General features: G+C 48.9%; 1 protein-coding gene across 1 annotated transcript in view; it reads left to right on the top strand.

Moving 5' to 3' along the window:
* Window positions 1-17199, top strand: part of LOC138267072 (cohesin subunit SA-2-like) — a 1140873-nt gene that overhangs the window by 694405 nt on the left and 429269 nt on the right. The window contains exon 14 of the mRNA XM_069215920.1: window positions 3026-3140. Within this exon, the coding sequence (XP_069072021.1) occupies window positions 3026-3140 (115 nt within the window). The remainder of the gene's footprint in view (window positions 1-3025; window positions 3141-17199) is intronic.

Genomic DNA, 17199 nt, shown 5'->3' with positions numbered 1-17199 from the left:
CAGCCTTTTCCAGACGATGACTGGCCCGGTCTTCACCAGCGTGCATCCCTCATGGTGGACGGCTGGAGCGCTTTTAGCACTTTGTCAATGGACATCCGGGCAGTATGCTTGCCGGCACCTCCCATTGCAGAGCCCTCAGGGCTGTGTAGTCCCCCACAGTCCCAAAAACAGACCCGCTCACTTCTCTCAATCTACTGGAGTGTTAGAGCCCTTTTAACGCATTGGCAGCAGGCGGACAAGGCAATGCACTTAGAAGGCGCCTCCTGGCCCAGATCCAACTGGATTATGTAGTCTCTGCAGACCCAGCAACAGACAGGCTCACTTCTCTGCTCTATAGTTTCAAGTCTTATGTGAAGATGCGTTTATCTCAGTAGAGTTATAATTGGCACTTCAGCTACAATGTTCGACCCTTCAGAAAAAGGAGAGAGACTACTGACTTCCCAAAAAGGGTCTTTCTTGGGTTACTTCGTGGATCAGCAAAAGGTTGTGCTCATAAGCTTAAGACCTATTTTGTTCAAATGGTCATCAGCAAATTGATCAAGAGCAAGTGTTGCATTTGCTAACTGTAGATTCCTGTTGGGCCATACATTAGAAGTCCAGCATGCCTATTTTCACATTCTAATTTGACAGTCTGATTGAGAGTACACCAGTCCCAAGTGGGTGCACGATCATATTAAGGCCTTTAGTCTGCCTTGATTCCCTTCAGCAAAATTAATTGCATTGGTGGCTGCTCATCTCTTCATCTTTTATCATTACTTGTACGGCTGGCTGTTATCTGGAGAGAGTTGTTATAGTCTGCTAGGGTGTGGGGTTCGCAAGGCAGGACCTCTGTAGGGCCTGAGGCAGGGCAGAGAGCCTGTAGAGTGATGTGGTTTGGACCGTAACTATCTTGCTGCTGTTTAAGGAATTTGAAGGCATGCAGGAAATAGCTGGTGGGCCTGGTTTGCATAGCCTGACTCCAACAAAAATGGCTACTTGTCTGTCTGCAGCGCTTTTTAGAGATTGGACAAACTCAAATGAGATCATGACATGTTGCCCACAGTTTTACCACTCCTCTAGAAGTAGCTTAGAGTATCTGATCGTGCTCTCATACTATCTCCATACGCACGTCTTGGAGAGATCAGGCACAACTATACAGTACTGAACCCTACATGCCAGTGTAGTCAAAATGCAGGGAGCTTGGAGCAGGAATTCCTGGCAGTGACTTTACCACCATCTTGGAGGCACGGGTGTGCCGGAAATTGATTTTACTGGAAATTAAATATCAATTTACCCTGATTTAAATATGTTTCTTGTCCCAGTGTTTGAGGGGGATCCCTGATCAATGATAGATTTTCTAAAGATGCCCCTATTTCAGTGGTAATAAAGAAGTTTATTAAAACTGCATAGTCATGATCGAAATGTTGTTCTTGCCCTTTGGGATGCCCATCTACAAGGCACAATAGTCCATCACACCGTGACACTATTGATACTGGCACTTTCAGACCTTCCTAAGGACACTACTGAGCCTAGTATGGAAATCCTGAAGCAAGTGAGGGAGCGATCCACCTGACAGGGCTACACCTTTAAGTGGAAGGGATTATGTGCCTTGGGATTCCAAAAGGGATATGGTCCACTAAAATTTCCGGACGTAACAGTTGTGCTCTTGCTGCTCACCTGCAGGGTCAGTCTTCTCACATTTTTCTTCTTTATATTAATCTATCATCACAGTACGTAGAAAAAATCCTAACCAGATCTGTTTGTTTTTCATATTAAGGAACCCTTTATATGCTTCCTACGCTCACCCTGATAGGAGGCTTTTCTTTTTTTAGGAGCTCAGTGTGATGTACTCCTTTTGGACTTATACATGGACGATGGTCTGCTTAGTGGTTGTAATGTCCGACAGAGGTGCAATGGAGGAGGTTTAGTGAAATTGTGCCTATTGACAGGCCTTATATGGTATTTTATAGCGATTAGCTTGTATTTCATATTCACTTATTTCCTCCTGAAAGTAATTTCTGATTTCCATGTAAGTAATTCAGGCATTTTGTTCACACATTCCTCAGCCATGGAAGAACTTTCACTATGAACTTTGAATATTAAATCTGTTCTGCTGTATTATTTAAGTAAGACTGAATACACAAGGCGATTTCAGCCACTCCTTCCTTATGCCACTCCAGATGCATTTGTCTGTCTTCAAACAGACTGTAAACTAATAGATTGCATCCTGCATTAATTTGATAAGACTTGCATTAAGTCCTTGATCACACGGACAGTGGAAATCCACCATGATCAGCTCTTAAGTATCATGCGTCACCATATTTACTGCTTCTCCTATGACACAGATCGAGCTGGGAAGCTGAGGAGTGCTGACATAGTCGCAAGAGGGGACAATTTAGGCCATGTAAATTGGAATGCTACAGAATGTTTCTTGCGTAGGTAGTGGATCAAATGAAGCAAAGATAATTAACAACAAAGACTGGCATATTTGAAAAGGTATCTGAAATATGGTATGCTGCTACTTGGAGATCAGTCCATACTATATTGCATTAATTTTAATACTGTAAATGCATTTTTTGTATGCCAGTCTATAAGAAAACATGTTAATTGACATTGTTTCTCTCGCCTCCATCTGTCCTTGTTGAAGTACTGCTTTTTGTTCTGTTGTCTTAAAAGCTTCTATAGATTGTATGATGAAAAGCAAAAGTTTCTGGATGTCGCTGTAGATCTTTCTCATTGGTGCATTCATTATTGAGGCCATCAACCCAGGCGTTCCTATTTGAGAGAAAACTGCTTAGAGTGTCTGAGGGACAAGGGCAGGCCACTGCTGATGCTAAACTTTCCTTAAAGGGGAAGCATCATATTACCTTTGAAACCTCCCTTAAACCTTGTATTAAAGATATTTTTTTAATGTATTACCCTGTGGTTATAATTAATGGACATCCTTGGTGGAGAGCTACTAATAAAAATAGTAAATGTTTTGATCTCGGTTGTATTTCTGCTGTATAGCTTTTTCCTCTTTGGTTTTTACTCTTCTGTTTCCCAGTACCATGAGCATGCTGCATATTTGGTTGACAGCCTTTGGGATAGTGCAGCTCCATTCTTGAAGGACTGGGAGGGACTAACAGATCTACTGCTCGAAGAAACCTCTGAAGAAGATGGTGAGTCTATACCAACAAAAGTGTTAATGTTTTGGTGGTGTGAAAACCAATTGCTACTGAATTGCGTGCATCAAAGGCAGAGACTCCCTGCAACATTTAAACTGACACCCTTTTGATGTGACAATGGTCCTCAGGTCTTCCACTGCAAGAAACCTATTTGGCACCTGTTAAATGTTTTCCCACTTTATTGCAGTCAGTATTGAACTTTTTGTTGCATTTGTAGTTGAATCATCATGCCAGGGGTGAGTGCATTTTGTATGCCATAGTGATTTCTTGTCATGCTTCTGGATAGAAAAACTTGTTGGCCCAGCGTTGTGATCCTCACCTTTGTACATTGTGGTGTCCCTCTGTTATTCGCTGATCATGTATTGAAGTATTTTATGTTTAAACTAGCATTTTAAATGGAAAATAAGAACTTTAGTCTGACTGGAGGCGGTATTTACCAAATTTCTTTACTTGAAAATCCAGCTCCTATTAACAATAACTTGAAAGAAAGAAATAGTTGTTTTAAAGTACTTTTACTTGTTTTTACCAGGAAAAATACAAGAGAAATTGAGTCAGATGAGCAATGGCTCTGTAGAACTGAAATCTGACTCTACTTTTAAGGTAGTCAGCATCTTCCCTATCAATTGTACTTCGTAGCTTACTCATTGTAAGGAAATGCCTCCTTGGCATGGTTACCCCCTGACTTTTTGCCTTTGCTGATGCCAAGTTATGATTTGAAAGTGTGCTGAGGCCTGCTAACCAGGCCCCAGCACCAGTGTTCTTTCCCTAACCTGTTCCTTTGTCTCCACAATTGGCACACACTGGCATCCAGGTAAGTCCCTTGTAACTGGTACCTCTGGTATCAAGGGCCCTGATGCCAAGGAAGGTCTCTAAGGGCTGCTGCATGTCTTATGCCACCCTGGGGACCCCTCACTCAGCACACACACACTGCTTGCCAGCTTGTGTGTGCTGGTGGGGAGAAAAAGACTAAGTCGACATGGCACTCCCCTCAGGGTGCCATGCCAACCTCACACTGCCCATGGCATAGCTAAGTCACCCCTCTAGCAGGCCTTACAGCCCTAAGGCAGGGTGCACTATACCATAGGTGAGGGCATAAGTGCATGAGCACTATACCCCTACAGTGTCTAAGCAAAACCTTAGACATTGTAAGTGCAGGGTAGCCATAAGAGTATATGGTCTAGGAGTCTGTCAAACACGAACTCCACAGCACCATAATGGCTACACTGAAAACTGGGAAGTTTGGTATCAAACGTCTCAGCACAATAAATGCACACTGATGCCAGTGTACATTTTATTGTGAAATACACCCCAGAGGGCATCTTAGAGATGCCCCCCCTGAAAACATACCCGGCTTCCAGTGTGGGCTGACTAGTTTTGCCAGCCTGCCACACACCAGACATGTTGCTGGCCACATGGGGAGAGTGCCTTTGTCACTCTGTGGCTAGTAACAAAGACTAGTGGGTAGAGGTGCTTCTCACCCGTAAGCATGAGACTTTCCACTCTGCACCCGATGCCCCCGGCTCAACCTGCGGAGAAACAACACTACAGGGAGGACTCCCCAGTGACTGCGACCCTGTGAGTAGCCAGAGTTGACCCCCCCTGAGCCCCCCCCCCCCCAGCGACACCTGCAGAGGGAATCCCAAGGCTCCCCCTGACCTCTGCACCTGACCGGCCCTGAGCTGCTGGTGTGGTAACTTTGGGGTTGCCCTGAACCCCCAACGGTGGGCTACCTTGGACCCAACTTTGAACCCTGTAGGTTGTTTACTTACCTGCAAAACTAACAAATACTTACCTCCCCCAGGAACTGTTGAAATTTGCACTGTCTAGTTTTAAAATAGCTTATTGCCATTTTTGCCAAAACTGTACATGCTATTTTGCTGATTCAAAGTTCCTATGATACCTGAGTGAAATACCTTTCATTTAAAGTATTGATTGTAAATCTTGAACCTGTGGTTCTTAAAATAAACTAAGAAAATATATTTTTCAATATAACAACCTATTGGCCTGGAGTAAGTCTTTGAGTGTGTATTCCTCATTTATTGCCTGTGTGTACAACAAATGCTTAACACTACCCTCTGATAAGCCTACTGCTCGACCACACTACCACAAAATAGAGCATTAGAATTCTCTTTTTGCCACTATCTTACCTCTAAGGGGAACCCTTGGACTCTGTGCATGCTATTTCTTACTTTGAAATAGTACATACAGAGCCAACTTCCTACATTGGTGGATCAGCGGTGGGGTACAAGACTTTGCATTTGCTGGACTACCCAGCCAATACCTGATCACACGACTAAATTCCAAAAATTGTCATTAGAAACTGATTTTAGAAATTTGAGCTATTTTTCTAAAATTTTAAAAGTCCTTCTACTGCCTTGTGTTGGTCCCTGTTGGCATTTCTTTTAGAGTTTACAAGTTTTGTAAAAGTTTGAATTACGTTCTAGAGATAGTTTTAGATTCTTAAAACGTATTCCAACTTTTAGAAACAAAATGTCTACTACAGAAGAGAATGTGATGGAACCCAACCTCACCCCCTTACCTGCATCTCTGGATGTCAGAGTTGAGGTCTCTCTGTAAAATCAAAAAGATAAAGACTGGTTCAAACCCTACCAAAGTACAGCTCCAGGAGCTCTTGGCAGAGTTTGCTAAAAACAAACCCTCTGATGATGCCTTCACAGAGGGGAACACTAGTGAGTTAGAGCAACTCCCACCTCCAACCCTAGATAGGGAGACCAGGTTTCCTCCAACCCTGACTCCAAATGTGATAGTCAGAGATGCTGCTTCTCTCACAGGAGAGTCCAGCAACTCTGGAAGCATTGAGGAAAGCCTCCATGAAAATGACCTCCTGCTAGCCAGGTTGGCCAAAAGATTGGCGTTGGAAAGACAGATGCTAGCCATAGAAAGGGAAAGGCTTAGGCCCCATCAATGGTGGCAGCAACATAAATAGGGTCAGAGATTCTCCTAACATGCTAAAAATCCCTAATGGGATTGTAACTAAATATGAAGATGGTGATGACATCACTAAATGGTTCACAGCTTTTGATAGGGCTTGTGCAACCAGAAAAGTAAACAAATCTCACTGGGGTGCTCTCCTTTGGGAAATGTTCACTGGAAAGTGTAGGGATAGACTCCTCACACTCTCTGGAAAAGATGCAGAATCCTATGACCTCATGAAGGCCACCCTGATTGAGGGCTTTGTATTCTCCACTGAGGAGTACAGGATTAGGTTCAGGGGGGCTCAAAAATCCTCGAGCCAGACCTGGGTTTATTTTGTTGACTACTCAGTTAAAATACTGGATGGTTGGATTCATGGCTGTGGTGTAAATGATTATGATGGGCTGTACAATTTATTTGTGAAAGAACACCTTTTAAGTAATTGTTTCAATGATAAACTGCATCAGCATCTGGTAGACCTAGGACCAATTTCTCCCCAAGAATTGGGAAAGAAGGCGGACCATTGGGTCAAGACTAGGGTGACCAAGACTTCCACAGGGGGTGACCAAAAGAAAGGGGTCACAAAGACTCCCCAGGGGAAGAGTGTTGAGACATCCAAGGGAAAAAGTAAAGTCTTCTACAGGGCCCCAAAAACCTACTCAGGAGGGAGGGTCCAAAGCCTCTTCACAATCCAATTTTGGGTACAAGGGTAAAAACCTTGATCCCAAGAAGGCCTGGTGTCTTAGCTGTAATCAGCAGGGACACCAAACTGGAGACAAGGCCTGTCCCAAGAAAGGTTCCACTTCAAACTCTACTCCAGTTAGCACTGGAATAGCCAGTCTCCAGGTGGGATCAACAGTGTGCCCAGAGCAAATCCGGGTTCGCACTGAAGCTACATTATTCTCTGAGGGTGGGGTGGACTTAGCCACACTGGCTGCCTGGCCCCCTAATATGCAAAAATACAGGCAGCAACTCTTAATGGGATTAGTGTAGAAGGCCTGAGGGATACAGGTGCCAGTGTCACCATGGTGACAGACAAACTGGTTTCCCCTGGTCAATACCTGGCTGGACAAACTTATCCAGTCACCAACGCTGACAATCAGACTAAAGTACATCCCATGGCTATGGTAACTTTAGAATGGGGAGGGGTCAATGGCCTGAAACAGCTGGTGGTCTCAAATATCCCTGTAGACTGTTTGCTTGGAAATGACCTGGAGTCCTCAGCATGGGCTGAGGTAGGACTCAAAACCCATGCAGCCATGCTAGGTATCCCTGAACTGGTGTGTGTCAAGACAAGGGCACAGTGCAAGGCTCAGGGTGAAAAAGTGGTGTTGGAGCCTGGAATAATGACGCAACCCTCCAAGAGAAAAGGAAAGAAGACTGGGGAACCAGCTTCAACACAACAAAAGAAAGGTAACCTCTCTTCCCAGGAAGAAGTTCTGCCCTCTGAGGGAACTGAACCCAGAGGGTTGAGCTCCTAGGCCCAGGGAGACCCACAAGGGAACAGTTGTGTAAGGGGCAAGAAACCTGTCCCTATCTTAAAGGCCTTAGGCAGCAAGCTGCTGAAGAGACCAAAGGAAAAATCACTGGAACACATAGTCTATTGGGAAGATGGACTCCTCTACACTGACGCAAGAGATCCCATACCTGGTGCCACTAGGAGAGTGGTAGTGCCTTAGGAGTTTAGGAAGTTCATTCTGACCTTAGCTCATGATATTCCACTTGCTGGGCATTTGGGCAAACCAAGATTTGGGAGAGGTTAGTCAACCATTTCTATTGGCCCAACATGTCCCAGAAAGTAAAGGAGTTTTGTGTCAGCCTCTGGAAATGCTTTGAAGGGCACATATGGTGCCCTCTTTGCATAAGCCAGTCTACACCGGTTCAGGTAACCCCCAGTCCCTGCTCTGACGCGAAACTGGACAAAGGGGAGTGACCACTCTGCTGTCCATCACCACCCCACGGGTGGTGTCCAGAGCTCCTCCAGTGTGTCCCAGACCTCTGTCATCTTGAATCCAGAGGTGTGAGGGCACAATGGAGGCCTCTGAGTGGCCAATGCCAGCACGTGACGTCAGAGACCCCTCCTGATAGGTGCTTACCTCACTAGGTGGCCAGTCCTCCTCTGAGGGCTATTTAGGGTCTCTCCTGTGGCCTTTTCCTCGGATAACGACTTGCAAGAATTCACCTGAGTTCTTCTTCACTGCTCTCTTCGACTTCTGCCAAGGATCGACCGCTGACTGCTCCAGGACGCCTGCAAAACTGCAACAAACTAATCCAGCTGGCTTTCTCGACGGTTTCCTGGTGGTGCATGCTTTGAGGGCTGCCTGCCTTCACACTGCACTGGAAGCCACAAAGAAATCTCCTGTGGGTTGACAGAATCTTCCCCTGCTTCAGCAGGCACCAAACTTCAGCGTCACGGGTACTCTGGGACTCATCGTGACGAGCGTGGCCCCTGGAACACAGGTGGGGTGGACCCAAGTGACCCAGACTGTCCAGTGGTCCAACTGTCCAAATTTGGAGACGGTAACTCCTTGCCTCCCCTCTACAGACAGTAATCCTGTGCATTGTCTGAACTGCAGCTGCTAGGGCTTCTGTGCACTTTTGCAAGGAATCCTTTGTGCACAGCTAAGCCCAGGTCCCCCGCACTCCGTCCTGCATTGCTCAACTCGCTAAGTTGACCACCGGCTTCGTGGGACCCTCTTTTGTAGTGTTGAGACGACCGCCATGCTCAGTCTTCTTGAACCCGTGTTCAAGGACTTCTGTGGGTGCTGCCGCCTTGTGCGTGAGCTCTGTGTTGCTGAGGGCCCCCTCTGTCTCCTCTCCCAAGTGGCGACATCCTGGTCCTGGACAGCACCCTTTTTCTTCAACCGCGACCTTTGCAACTTGTAAGGCTTGTTTGCGGTCTTTCTCCAAAGAAACAACTCTGCATCCTCCAGCACTCCGTGGGACGTCTTCTGCACAAAGGAGAAGTTCCTAGCACCTTTCGTTGTTGCAGAATCTTCAGCTTCTTTTATCCGGAGGCAGCCATTTTGCACCTTCTTCCGGTTTAGTGGGCTCCTAGATCCACCCCCCTCACCCCTTTTAGTAACTGAGTATTGTCTTTCTTATGATATAGTACTATATGATATAAGTGGTATAGTAGGAGCTTTGCATGTCTCCTAGTTCAGCCTGAGCTGCTCTGCTATAGCTACCTCTATCAGCCTAAGCTGCTAGAACACTACCAATAAGGGATAACTGGACCTGGCACAAGGTGTGGGTACCATCAGGTACCCACTATAAGCCAGGCCAGCCTCCTACACTTTGGGGAGGGGGGGACACAGGTAGGCACACAAAAACACCCTCAGCGGCACAGGGGCGTCCGGGTGCAGTGTGCTTAGCAGGTGTCAAGTTTTCAATAGGAATCAATGGAGGGACTCAGGGGTCACTGTGGCGGTGGAGGCAGGGCACAGGGGGGCTTCTCGGGCCAGCCACCGACTGGGCAAGGCAGAGGGTTGTCTGATGGTCACTCCTGTACTGGAGTTTGGTTCCCTCTGGTCCTGGGGCCTGCAGGTGCAGTGCTTGGTCCAGGCGTCAGGTTCTTTGGTCCAGGCAGTCGCGGTCAGGGGGAGCCTCTGGATCCTCTCTGCATGCATCGCTGTGTGGGTCTAGGGGGGTCGTCTCGGGTTACTCCTGAGGTCGCAGACGCCCAGGAGTCCTCCCGGTAGTGTTGGTTCTCTGGAGCTCGAGCCGGGGGTGTTGGGTGCAGAGTGTGAAGTCTCACGCTTCCGGCGGGAAGAGTGAGTTCTATAAAAGTTGCAAGAAAGTTGCAGAGTTGTTGCTGTTTGTGAACAGTGCCGCTGTTCTCAGGAGTTTCTTGGTCCTTCGGGTTCAGGGCAGTCCTCTAAGGCTTCAGAGGTTGCTGGTATCTGTCGGATGAGTTGCTGTGCAGGTTCTTTGAGTCTGGCAACAGGCCGGTAGGACTGGGGCCAAGTCAGTTGTCATCTCCGTCTTCTCTGCAGGGCTTTCAGGTCAGCAGCCCCTCTTCTTTGTGTAGGTTGCTGGAATCTGATTTCCTGGGTTCTGGTGTGCCCCTAAATACGGAATTTAGGGGTGTGTTTAGGTCAGGAGGGCAGTAGCCAATGGCTACCTACTGTCATGGAGGGTGGCTACACTCTTTGTGCCTCCTCCCTGAGGGGGTCACATCCCTAATCCTGTTGGGGGAATCCTCCAAAACTAAGATGGAGGATTTCTAAAGGCAGGGGTCACCTCAGCTCAGGGCACCTTAGGGGCTGTCCTGACTGGTCGGTGATTCCTCCTTGTTTTTCTAATTATCTCCTCCAGCCTTGCCGGCAAAAGTGGGGGCAGTGGCCGGAGGGGTGGGCATCTCCACTAGCTGGGATGCCCTGTGGTGCTGTAGCTAAGGGGGTTAGTCTTTGTTTGTTGGCCACATTCAGCCGTTTTGTACAGTTTGCCCCTGAAGACCAGGTTCAAGCCTTGTGAGGACTGCCATTGTACGATGTCGGTGACGGATCCTCATTGCGTTTCGGTGGTGCCGCGACCACGACCCCAAGTCGTGATCCGAGTGTCGAGCCAGGCACCCGAAGGCTTTGAGGGAGTGGTCCCTAAAGCTAATGGCGGCCTGGCACTCGACACTGCGTAGGTCCCGGTCTCGCCCGAGAGGAAAGTTTTGATCGGTCGCGGAGTCATCACCACTTGTCGTCTTCTAAATCCTCGGGTCAAGGTAAGAAGTCGTCGTCGAAGTCCCATCACTGTCCGCCTTCGCCCCGCACAACTTGGGAAGTGCGTCCATGCACTAGGCCTCCGTCCTCAGAGTCTGCGTCTGGGTCGGCTCTGTGCATCCTCGAGTTTGCTGGAGCGACCCCCGCCCAACAGAGTTTTACGAGGCCATGCGCCTCATATTTTGGGACAGCTGACCCCGATACGGCGCCTTCAGGCCCAAGGGGTTCGGCTGAGGGGCCTTCAAGTTCCGCGCTGGCAGCTCCGGCCCCGGCCACATCCGTTTGCAGATCCGCATCTGTCGCACCCTCGAGACCTTTCACGGCACCTGGTCGATTAGCAGCGCTCCCGACGTCAGTGGTGCCCACTATCGACGTCGACCCGTTTCTTATCACCGACGAGTCAGAGCGGCGTTGGCCAACGCCGCCTTCGGCCTCAGTGGGGCCTATTCGCCCAGGTCAGATTTTTCCTATGCGTACGAATATGGGGAGGAATTGGACCCTTATGAATACCAGGATGACCGTGCTATGGACTGGGCACAGGAGTTGGGCGAAGCCAATGGTCTGGATACTTCTCCTAACACTGGCATGCTGTTTCCTCCTACCGTGGCTACGTCGGAGGGAGCAACTTACAGTATGGTGGTCAGTAGCGCAGCTAAGGTTCGCAGCCTTGAGCGTCCTACTGTGGAGTTCAGGTCTAATCTCCTGACGGAGGTGCTTCAGCCTGGGGCTTCTACTTCAGAACCCCTTTTACCATTTAATGAAGCCCTCACAGATGTCCTTTTGGGTACATGGTACAAACCCAACACAGGGGCTCCTGTGAATAGGACTATTGCACGCCGCCATCGGCCTGCTCCGAACGACCCACAATTCCTGTCCCAACACCCTACGCCTGAGAGTCTTGTTATCCAGGCTTCCTCTTCTTCAGGCGCGTTCCCTTCTGCACCCCCGGATAGGGAATCCAAAAGGCTGGAACAATTTGACAAGAAGTTGTTTTCTTCCTCCAGTCTAGCGCTTCGGTCTGTGAACACCACATGCCTTTTGGGCCGTTATACCCACTCTCTTGTGGGATACGGTTGCGCAAGTCCTGCCGCAGATATCGGAGGAGGCCCATGCTATCGTCTCCCAATCAGTGAACGATGGGAGAGACACGGCAAAGTTCACAATCCGTTGTGGGCTGGACGCGACAGACTCTCTGGGCAGATCGGTTGCAACAACAGAGGCCTTACGGTGCCATGCCTGGTTACGCACTTCTGGTTTCTCGGGGGATGTCCAACAGTCACTCATGGACATGCCCTTTGATGGCACCCATCTCTTCTGAGACAAATCGGACTTGGCCTTGGAGAGATTCAAGGATTTCCGGTCTACGGCTTGGTCCCTCGGTCTTTCTTCGGCCTCTCGCCCACCACAGTCCACTTTTCGCCCCTTTCGTGGACACAGGAGTGCCCTGTTGCGTCCTCCACACAGCCACCGTGACACACACGCTGGCCAGCATATGCATGGCTGAGGACGCAGAATCCCACGTGGCCGTGGGACAGGGAACCAGAGGTCTGTCCAGTCCACCTCTGCCCCTGCTGCAGCCTCCAAACCCGCCTAGTTTGTCCCCTCACTCCCGCCCAGTTGGTGGCAGGATTCGCCATCACCTGCCCCACTGGGAACAGATCACCACAGATGGGTGGCTTTTGCAGATCGTTCAAAAGGGCTACTCCCTCCCTTTCGAATCTGCTCCACCTCACATCCCACCATCCTTCAATCACCTTCCGGAGGATCATTTGGCACTTCTCCGTCAGGAAGTCGCAGCTCTCTTGGCCTCTTGGCCAAGGGAGCTATAGAAAAGGTCCCTGTGCCAGAAGTAGGTCGTGTTTGTTTTTCTCGCTACTTTCTGATACCAAAGGAGGACAAGGGCTTACGTGCTATCCTAGAGCTTCGGGACCTGAACTACTTCCTCAAGAAGGAGAAATTCAAAATGCTCACCCTGGCTCAGGTTCTGTCTGCCTTAGAGCCAGGAGACTGGATGGTAGCGTTGGACTTGCAGGACGCTTATTTCCAGATCCCCATCCTTCCTGCCCACAGGCGCTACCTACGATTCATGGTAGGCCACAAGCCCTATCAGTTTACCGTGCTCCCCTTCGGCCTTACCAGCTCCCCTTCGGCCTTACCAGCTCCCCTCGAGTGTTCACGAAAGTGATGGCGGTAGTTGCAGCTCATCTGTGCATGTTAGGGGTCTCAGTCTTCCCCTATCTCGATGACTGGCTGTTGAAGGCGGATTCGCCCCAGAAAGTCGTCTCCCACCTTCAGACTTCGGCGAACCTCCTGCACATGCTGGGGTTCACTATCAAAGTGCCGAAGTGACACCTGACTCCTTCTCAGTCACTACATTTTATCGGGGCAGTTCTAGACACAGTGCAGTATTGGGCTCATCCTCCCGACAAACGAGTCCGAGACATTCAGGCTATGATTCCGATTTTTTGGCCTTGGTCTTGGGTTTCGGTAAGATTGACTCTGAGGCTGGTGGGCCTCATGGCCTCCTGCATCCTGCTAGTAACCCATGCCAGATAGCATATGCAGGCTCTGCAGTGGTACCTGAAGTTCCAGTGGGCGCAGCATCAGGGGAATCTATGCGACCTGGTCCAGATTTCGGATGGAACTGAAAGACCTGCAGTGTCGGCTTTCGAATCCAATATGGGTCCACGGCAGATCCCTCTCCCTCCTCCAACCAGATCTCTCTATAGTGACAGATGCGTCACTTCTGGGTTGGGGTGGCCACATGGGAGAGGTGAAGATCAGAGGCCTCTGGTCGCCGCCGGAGTCCGGACTTCATATAAATCTGCTGGAGCTCCAGGCGATCAGGCTTGCGTTGAGAGCATTTCTTCCCTTTCTCAAAGGGAAAGTAGTGCAGGTGTTCACGGACTACCACCATGTGGTACTCCAACAAACAGGGCAGAGTAGGGTTCTAGGCCCTTTGTCAGGAGGCACTACGCCTCTGGACATGGCGGGAACGTAAGGGCATTACCCTGATGGTTCAACATCTGGTGGGATCACTCAATGCCAGAGCAGACAAACTCAGCTGTCAATGCACAGCCGATCACGAATGGCATCTCCACATGGAGGTGTCGCAAGGTCTCTTTCAGCGGTGGGGAGAGCCTTCGTTAGATCTGTTCATCTCCGCAGAGAACGCGCAATGTCAGCTGTTTTGCGCTTTGGAGTTTCCAAGGTGGCACTCGCTTGCAGACGCTTTTTGTCTCGTGAGGAGCTCCGGCCTCCTTTACGCCTTCCCGCCTATCCCTCTTCTGCCCAGAGTTCTCAAGAAAATCAAGAATGACCGGGCCCAAGTCATCTTGGTGGCTTCGGACTGGGCTCGAAGAGTGTGGTATTCAGAGCTATTGAGCATGTCCATCGATCCTCCACTCAGACTGCCCCTTCGGGTGGATCTTCTGTCGCAGCAGCAGGGGACGGTTCTTCACCCGAACCTGTGCAACCTCCTTCATGCGTGGAGATTGAGCGGCAATAGTTGAAGGCTTTTGCCCTTCCACCCGAAGTCTGCAATGTTATCTTGGCAGCCAGACATCTATCGACTAAAACTGTACACGCCTGTCGTTGGAATATATTTGTGGCATGGTGTGCCAACAAATCTGTTGATCCCCTTTCTGCCCCTCTGTCAGAGGTTCTTCTGTTCATTCTCTCTTTAGCCCAGCAGGGCTCTGCTTTGGGCACCCTTAAAGGGTATTTATCTGCCATTTCTGCCTTTCTTAGGCTACTTGATCAGCCCTCACTCTTTAAATCTCCTATTGTGAGTAGGTTCTTGAAAGGGCTCACCCACATATTTCCTCCCACTTCATTTATCATGCCTCAGTGGGACCTTAATCTTGTACTCGCTTATTTGTGGTGTACCCCCTTTGAGCCAATGCATAATTGTCCCTTGCGGCTCCTCACCTTCAAAACTGTCTTTCTGGTCGCTATCACCTCTGCTTGCAGGATGGTTGAGCTTCAGGCCCTTTCCTCAAAACCTCCATACTTGTCTGTACATCCTGACAAGCTAGTGTTACGCACTAGAGCTTCCTCCCTTCCTAAGGTGGTTAAACCATTTCATGTAGGCCAGTCCATCGCTTTGCCTACCTTCTGCCCACCTCCACATCCTCCCCATGAGGAGGAGAGACTCCACCATCTGGACCCAAAAAGAGCGTTGGCGTTCTACCTCAATCGTACTAAAGATTTCTGGGTGGACGATCAACTCTTCGTTGGCTATGTGGGTGCAGAAAAAGGGAAGGCAGTGCTAAAGTGTACCATCTCTCGATGGGTGCTTCTTTGCATCACAATGTGCTACGCTTTGGGCAAGAAGCAACCTCCTGAAGGCCTGCATGCTCATTCCACCAGAGCAACTGCTGCTTCCACTGCGTTAGCACGCGGAGTTCCTGTCCTGCATATCTGCCAGGCAGCTACGTGGGCATCCCTGCACACGTTTGCTAAGCATTACTGCCTGGATAGTCAGGTCTGTCGAGACTATTATTTTGGTTGTTCGGTCTTGCAGGTCTTTCTAGTATGATCTTGGTTCGCAGCCCATCACCGAGGATGGCATTGCTTGGGTATCTATTCTAAGGTACGGAATCTGCAACTAGAAGTCTCTATCAAATTTACAAGTTACTTGCTTTCGGGAATGAAATATCTGGTAGGGACATATTCTAGTTGTAGATTCGTTACCCCCTCACCCATCCTCCCTGCTTGCGAACTGATTTCTAGGGACAGGTATTCGCCCTTTCAGGTCCTTAGCTCTGGTGCACCAATCTCAGTGGTGTTAGAGGCTCGGTGCTCTGGCGTGGAAAGTTGTTAAAAGAAACTGACGTCACTGCGCAAGGGTGGAGTCTGTGTACTACTCCCGACGTCATCACGGCAACCACAACGCCTGCGGAGTCGACCGACGCCACCTACCGACCCGCAAGGGTATTGCTCGAAGAAAAATCATCCGGATCCAGTCTGACGCCTGGGGGAAAATTCTAAGGTAAGGAATCTGCAACTAGAATGTCTCTACCAGATATTTCGTTACCGAAGGTAAGTAATTTGTACATCTAACAAAGTGATATAATCCATATTTAATATGCACCTATAGGTTGAAACACCAATGTAACCTTGGTGGTTCCTGATGGTGAACACCAGTCAATCACTAACAGGATACCCGATATGACGTAGCAATAAAATATCTAAACCCAAATAAATTTTTCTAGGAGTGTTCAATCACTACTTTTGTCTTGGTATGACAGTTAAGCAATATTTGTAGATGCTATGCTGTTCTGCAAAGCAGCAATTGTAACCCTATACTGTCAGAACCTATCAACTGATATTGCTAAAACGCATGCTGCGTCAGCAGTGAGAAATGGCATACTTGAAAGCTAACCTTTTTGAAGAACCTTCAGTCAGTTAGAACAATTGCTAAATGAAGCATTTTGCACTTAGTGAGTTTACTGAGGGCGACACCTCTCAGCTTAAATGGCCATGTTAGATCCCATTTAAATAAATGTATACGTGGTAGTAAAAACAGGACTGAAACTTAATAGATCGCATGCTGAATGTAAATACTACTGGATAAGTGAATAGCATGTTTCTCAGCGTGATATACACAAATAGAGTGAACATGTTGGACCCCGTTCTAATGAATGTGTACATGGTGGTGAAAATAGAAATTTCCATGTTGAATTTCACCTATTATCAATTAAGTAGAAAATCTGAAAGGGACTTCCAGCTGCAGATTCCTTACCTTTGAATTCCCTGGCATTGGCTTAGAATCCGGATTTTTTTTGCTAAGCAATACCTTGCGTGTGCTGTTTGGTGGCACCATTCGGATCCGCGTGCGTCATCAGCGTTGTTGGAGCCGTCTGTGACGTCACGGTCGCCTATAAAGACACCACCCGGGCACACATACGTCAGTTCTTTTGCTTCCGTACCGGTTAAACGCAGGTCTGGGATCAAGCTACCTTCTGCCTCTTTTTGCAGGCCTTTTTCGACCTTTTTGTTGAAGAATTTTTTGTGTCTGTGCGAGGATGTCATCAAGGAAGACTGGGTTCAAGCTGTGTGGTGCCTGCCATCGTGCCATGTCGGCGACGGTCCCCCACCAGGTATGTCTCTGGAGCCTTGACAGACAGACCACGATGCAAAGTCGTGCTTCCACTGCTGGGCCATGTCCCCAAAAGCTTTCAGTGAGCAGTCTCTGAAGCTCATGGTGGCCCGGCAGTCGATGTCGGTTGGCACGAATCCTAGGAGGTCACAGTCCCGCTCGAGGAGGTGGTTGCAGGACCGCTCCTGTAGCTCCAAGTCTCCTCCTTGTGCATCTTCCCCGAGTGCCCCGAGGACCTCTAGTGCGAAGAAGTCCAAACTGACTTCGACATGCCCGTCTGTCGACGAGGTGTAACTGGAAC

This window comes from Pleurodeles waltl, chromosome 12 (assembly GCF_031143425.1).
Source record: "Pleurodeles waltl isolate 20211129_DDA chromosome 12, aPleWal1.hap1.20221129, whole genome shotgun sequence".
Taxonomy (NCBI): domain Eukaryota; kingdom Metazoa; phylum Chordata; class Amphibia; order Caudata; family Salamandridae; genus Pleurodeles; species Pleurodeles waltl.
The sequence above is the reverse complement of the archived record's forward strand: the minus strand, read 5'-3'. Positions and strand labels throughout refer to the sequence as shown.